Genomic DNA, 6,310 nt, shown 5'->3' on the forward strand with positions numbered 1-6,310 from the left:
TAGTCTCTGATTATACTTCGCGCGTTCGAAAGCGTGGTGACACCTATATATATATATATATATATATATATATATATATATATATATATATATAGATATATATATATATATATATATAGAAGCAAGGTTGACAAATGTATGAAGATGATGGATGATGAGAGAGTGTGGAAACCCGATTAAGGAGAACAACCGGGGAAGAGTTGTGGATGAGGATATTGTTGAAGCATGAGGATGATAAAGAACTGAAAGATAACTAGTATTGTGACTAAACTACCATGCTTTGGGTGATATCAATTTACACGATACCAAAATTGAATCTTTGAACCACCTAGGAACTTGGAATAAGATAGAGTAAAAATTCTCACACGGAGAAGTTAAATTGGGAATTGTATTAGCTTAAAGATAATCAATTATTGGACTTTGAACTTTTTTTATAGACTCGACAAAGGAGGGAAATAAATATTATAAATGAGGAAAATATATTAATCTTAATAAGAATATAATTATTTCCTATGTTTCACCAAAATAATAAAAAATGTTAATTACCAAATGACAAAAATCAAACCTCCAATTTAGTATAAATACACCAATCTTATATTGAAAAGTCTAAATCAACCAATAATTTATTGAGAGTGTATCATATGCCTGATTCAAATATGAAGTAGGCAATATAATTCAAATTCAGGAATTTAGGTATTGGAACAAACTGAATGGATTTACAAACAGGAAATGGAAAAGAGGTGCTTGTAATAAGCAACGTCAAGTAAGTGGATTCCTGTGTGTGATATGTCTTGTTTATGCTCAATGGGAGGCTTTTTCCTTCTTGTGCATCTTTAACTTCCTTTTGAAAATCTCTAGGTGCTAGATTGGTGATTATCAAAGTTCAAAGCAAATGGGGCCACCCATTTCTTAACCGACAAAGCTTTTCTATAACAGATTCTTTTAATGTCTTCAAGCACAAAGCTAGGACAAGACCGCCGTGAGACATGAGGGAACAATTATCATAAAGTATATACGAGTCAGGCTATTCTCGAAATATTCAAGGACAAATCCAATGTTATATATATCCTTCTTGCAAATAGTTCTAATTTTATGAGTCTTATAGACATCTACTACTGAAAAATATAACTATCCTTGTTGCTTCAAAAAGCAACTGAACTTTAGTATTTCATTTCTGTAGTTCTTTTTTTTTTTGTTTTAAATTCTTGATTTCTTATAGGTTCATTGAAGTTGAATCTTTTTTGGTTGGCTAACTTGTTTGATTCCAGAGTCGACTTTCAGGGCTGGAATAATGTATGCATCCACTACTGAGGATGCTTCTCTAAAATCAAACATGTTTTCCTTGAGTGGATCTAAATTCTTTGGAGCCATCAGTCGCAGCATAAATTTAGGTCAGTAGCTCAGGCATGCAAAATTTTGTTTTGTTTTCATGGAAATGTAAAATCCATATGTGCTACAAGGTGAAAAAGGTGATAGTGCATGCAACTACAGGTGGACAAAGTGCTCTTGCTTTGCGTTTGCTCTTAGCAATTTTCTCATCCAAGATATCTTCAGGTGCAAATCGATCGTTTGGAGACGAGGTTGTAGGAACTTGTACTTATCCAATTTTACCTCAAAAACATACTATCTGGAATCATTATTGTACCGTTTTATTTCATCTGCAGTTCCGTGCTGCTAGGAAGGTTTCTGAAGAGATTGGTGCTCAAATTGTTCTGGGTGATCGTCCAATTGAGATTACTGTATGTAGCTGATCAGTCATATCAATGGACAATTGTTTTGAACTCTTGTGATGAACATCATTATGAATTCTTTTTTGTTTTTCAGCTAGAAAGAGCTTGGAGTTCTCTCAATTGGAGTGAAAAATTGAGATTGGTTATATCACTTTTTCGTGGTATATCCTCATCATCATCTGAACTTCCTGAAAGTGATATGAAGGTTGTTTATATCCCTCTTCCCTTGTGTACCTTCTCTGTTCTTCAATTGTAAGCTTGATACCATTATGTTTTTAGATGGTTGTATATATTTTCTAATCCAGTCTTACTATTATCTTGTTTATTTGTTTTTCTTTGAGCATTGCATCATAGTCAGAATGCAAGGTTTTATTTGCTAGTCTTATTTGAGGATACCAGCACATGATACTTGTAATGACATCCCTTAGAAAAAATGCTTGATCACTGCTATCTTATTTTATAGGATTAAAAAATATTGTTTTGGAGATTGTAATAGCAGTTCAAATCCTTCTCTAATAGCAATTTGCTTTGTCAGAAATAAATTTTGCTTTTTCAAGAAGCATTCAGTTATGCCTGGCATACAAATTACTATATTAGTTGCATAAATCATAGACTTGCACGTCAGGCAGTAAATGTGATGCACAACTGCTTAGAAGCTTGTTCAGATTTCTACTTTGGATGTCTCAAAAATTTGAGGTAGATAATAAAGACATATGATCTAGTTTATGTTATCATTGCAAACACAAACAATGGACAAAATGAGAGTGGAAAATATTCTTTAGCTTGTAAAAGATGAACCAAGTGCAAATGAAGGGAGGTTTAGAGAGAGAAAAAGCAACACCTTGCTGGTTTAGTGTGAGATTAGTCGTTTCAAATTTTAAGAGCTAATGAGCTCTGTCAACTGTAGAAAATCCATTAAATTCATCTGCACGTTACCTAACCACTCTGAAGTCAGATGGAGAGTGTGAGAATTATGATAGCTATGAGGAATTCCATGATGATTCTAATAATTCTTACTGTATAGATTCCTTTAGAAACACAAATTACAGATTAGTTCTTTAAACTTTCAGTGTAAGCACTACATGTTTTGTCCATTAGTGGCTATAATTTAAAATAATGCTTCCATCTTAGAGAAAATGTTATTGCCAATAGCGTTAATTTGGTCATCTCTTATTTTTCAGCTTTGATTATTTTAATTGTTTAAAATGCAGAATCAGGGTATGGATGGTAATCCCTATAAGTTGTACGAGTCTTTAAGTGTTTCATATCCTTCTCTCCTGCAGCCTCTGATCCATGAACGTGATACGGTATGTTTTCTGTGCTGTTTATAACTTTTATTTCATCTGACTCAAATGTTCTCATGTGAGCAATGCAGAACATAGTCCTTCCTTTATAGGCTATGAATATAAGTTTGGATAAGTTTTAAACACATTTAATATTTGAAATAATAATTACTATGGTAAGCTCGCTCAACATCCTGAGAGATTTGTCCAGCCCTCTAGCAAAGTTCCTACTAGGTTCTATCACATACTATGCATCCCATGAAAGAAAAATAACCTAGTTCAAAACCAAAGGAGATAGAAGATAATAAAGCTACAAGTTTCAAAAATTATAGATATAATGACCAACTTAAGCATAGGTCTTGGGATAATGCAAAGATAGAAGTTCAAGGATGACTTCCTAGATTCCCTTATGCAGTTAGTCTTCGAAGATCATCACAATAGCACAAAAAATACTATGGAGGGCAACATACACCAAGTAAGACATTATTTAGATTTTTCTTAAAGAAACTTTGGTCTACCCATAAATATGCAAGGCATTAACAAGGAAAAATATTAGTATAAACGTGAAAAAAGTTAGGCCATTCTATTCAAGATACAAAATGGAGATAGATGAAACTTGTGTTCGACTATCCTAGTTCATTCTAGATTGTCATTGATTCCCTAATCTAGATCTAGCAATTTGTATAATGCCATGTTAATCCATTGCATGGGTGGCCATAAATTAGTGTCAATATAAAGTCACATAAGAAGCCATAAACTTCTCTTTCTATATAGATTAATTAAACTTTCTAATAAGCGATATAAATAATTTTATGGGTTATTAAATCTTATTAAATAATTAACTAATTAATAAATGGGTTGAATTTACTTTTTATCTCAAAAATGCTGTGTTGTATGGAGCTAGGTCATGTTATTGGGTCTTCTCCAATATTGTCACTTAATTGCACTAGTTGGGATCTTTGTCAATGAGAGAGTGTTAGGAGAGACCAACATCCAAGTATTACTGACATCCAAGCATCAATGACGGAAAACTTATGATTTCCCTTGGTAGATTAGGGAGTTGTCAAGGATGGTCCAAGTGAAATGCATTTTCTTCGGAATTCAAAGGTTTAAAATTATCACTTGTAGTCTCTAGATCACATCATTTCATAAGTACAAAGAGTAATGCTTAGTGCAGATCCTTCTATCCTCTATAATAAAGAATAGAAATTTCCTAGACAAAGGGGGTTCTACTCAATGAAGACGACATCGAGGTGGGATATTGCAATACTAAAAGGTGGTTAGGCAATGAAGATAATAGAACATTCCCTAAATGTATGCATGTCTTATAGAAATATCTTGGAATGGCACATGAAAGCATTTCGTAGAATTCCAGCTATAGTTTCACATTAAAGCACATCTTAGAATCCCAATTGCAGTTTCACATTAAAGCATATCTTAGAATTCCAGATATAGCATCCATTCATCCTTCTTTCACTTCTTGAGTTCGACGATAAGTCTAAGGATGCATAATTAAATTTGATAAAAATTCAATAATACTCTTTTCTCTTCAATTCATATCTTTTCTCTCATTCCATGTAACTAACTTTTATATAATAATTTATATTCAACAATTTATAAAATGAAAAGTGTTTAGTTTTAGATGATTCTTTTTGATGAACTGAAAAAAAAAGTTTTAATAAACATAAGGATGGATAAAACTTTATCTGTCAATCAATTTAACAAAAAGAAATAAATTAACCACATCATAAGACACTATACCATAATAAACTTCTAATTATGAATCAACTTGATGAAAATGTATAAATCAATAATATGCTTTATTAAAGATATGATACCGTGATAATAAAACCAAAAGTCAATAATCTGAAATTTTACTTTAATGACTAAAATTTTTTATAAAAAAAATCATCAAATAATATTTTAAAATTCTTGTTATAATTTTTTAGTTCAACTATCCAACTATTTTATTTTAAATTAATCAATTATATTTTTAAAAGGAGACGTTAGTACAATGAATGTCAACCTTGGTGTTGAGGAGGTGGATGATGAGGTTATTGTGGGCAAATAGAGGATAGTGCGTGGGCTACAATGCATTAGGAAAATTTTCATGAGTTTATGGTGGTGGCATGCAAGGGAATCCATGAGCAACAATCAACATACGGTGACAGTCAACATATGGTTAATATGCTTATAAAGATTAAAGAGTTAATTATGTATTAACTAATCATTACACCTATCCTTTCCTCTTTTCTTTTGATTTAAGAGGGTTAAAAATGAGGGATAAGTCAACATCTTTTTCCTTTGACTATCCATTTGATCTATCCATCCTTCTAATCAAACAACCCAATGGATGGATATATGAATCATCCATCTATTTATCCATCAATCCTTTGACTTATCCATCCAAATGGACAAGTTCTAACGCATATCTTAGAATCCCAGACATAGTCTTCAAAACAACTGATAACTTTTAGCTTCCAGGAAATCCTTTAATTCCTTGCTGACCATCGGAGCCTTAGGAGATCAATGCTCTATCATAACATGATAAATGGCGTGACAAACATGACATCAGGATAGTCCCTAAGGGGAATTGAAAAAAGATAGATATATGGTTCTAAAAAAGTGATGCACGAAATGTGTTAGGAATTAATTATAGGAAATTTGTCCACATGTTCAAAAGATTGCAACCAAGTATGCATCACACCTCATATGAATCTTAATGTTTGACTCAGAAAATCCTCGATCGAGCTTGATCAAGTTCAATAGGTCATGCTGTGAGTGATTTGCTGCCTACATAGGAAAATATTACTGTTGTGTCTGTTTGCTACTGACCAACATGTGGGATGACTACGATATTGGCACCAATGCTTTCCTTAGTTTCTTGAGCGGTGACAGTTGCACATGGGGAAAATAGAGCTTTCTTGAGTGCCAATAATGATGCATCGTGGAAAGAAATACAAGAGGGAGAGAGACTTAGGGAGAGAGAAGGGCTTTTGGAGCTATCAAGGCTCACTGAGAAACGATGCGTGCGGCGGACAGTTGGCAGCAAGTGAGGTAGAAGAATTAGGGAGAGGAGTAGGAAGAGTACGTGGAAAGAGAGGGAGAAGAATATTAATAAATCTTAACCTTTCTAAAAAATTACACTAACCTAAATAAACATCCTTAATCCTATATATAAACTTGGTTCAGTCTTTAACTGACCAACATAGTTCAAATTGACTCTAGTTTGAACCCATCTGACCTTATTCACCATGTCTACTTGATGGACTCCAGTCAACTCTTAATCGACTTCGA

The 6,310-nt window shown here is 32.9% G+C and overlaps 1 protein-coding gene across 1 annotated transcript; it reads left to right on the plus strand.

Moving 5' to 3' along the window:
• Nucleotides 1-1,284: 1,284 nt before the first annotated feature.
• Nucleotides 1,285-3,037, plus strand: LOC141815989 (uncharacterized; the record flags this gene model as incomplete). Its single annotated transcript, XM_074703837.1, is given in 5 exon segments — nt 1,285-1,391; nt 1,492-1,580; nt 1,665-1,739; nt 1,825-1,935; nt 2,942-3,037. Coding segments are annotated over 5 exon segments (471 nt in total), but the record flags the coding sequence as incomplete, so codon positions are not given.
• Between the last annotated feature and the right edge of the window lie 3,273 nt (nt 3,038-6,310).

This window comes from Curcuma longa, unplaced genomic scaffold (genome assembly GCF_044706935.1).
Source record: "Curcuma longa cultivar G26 ecotype Majalengka, Jawa Barat unplaced genomic scaffold, ITB_CL_G26_1.1 contig_13464, whole genome shotgun sequence".
Taxonomy (NCBI): Eukaryota; Viridiplantae; Streptophyta; class Magnoliopsida; order Zingiberales; family Zingiberaceae; genus Curcuma; species Curcuma longa.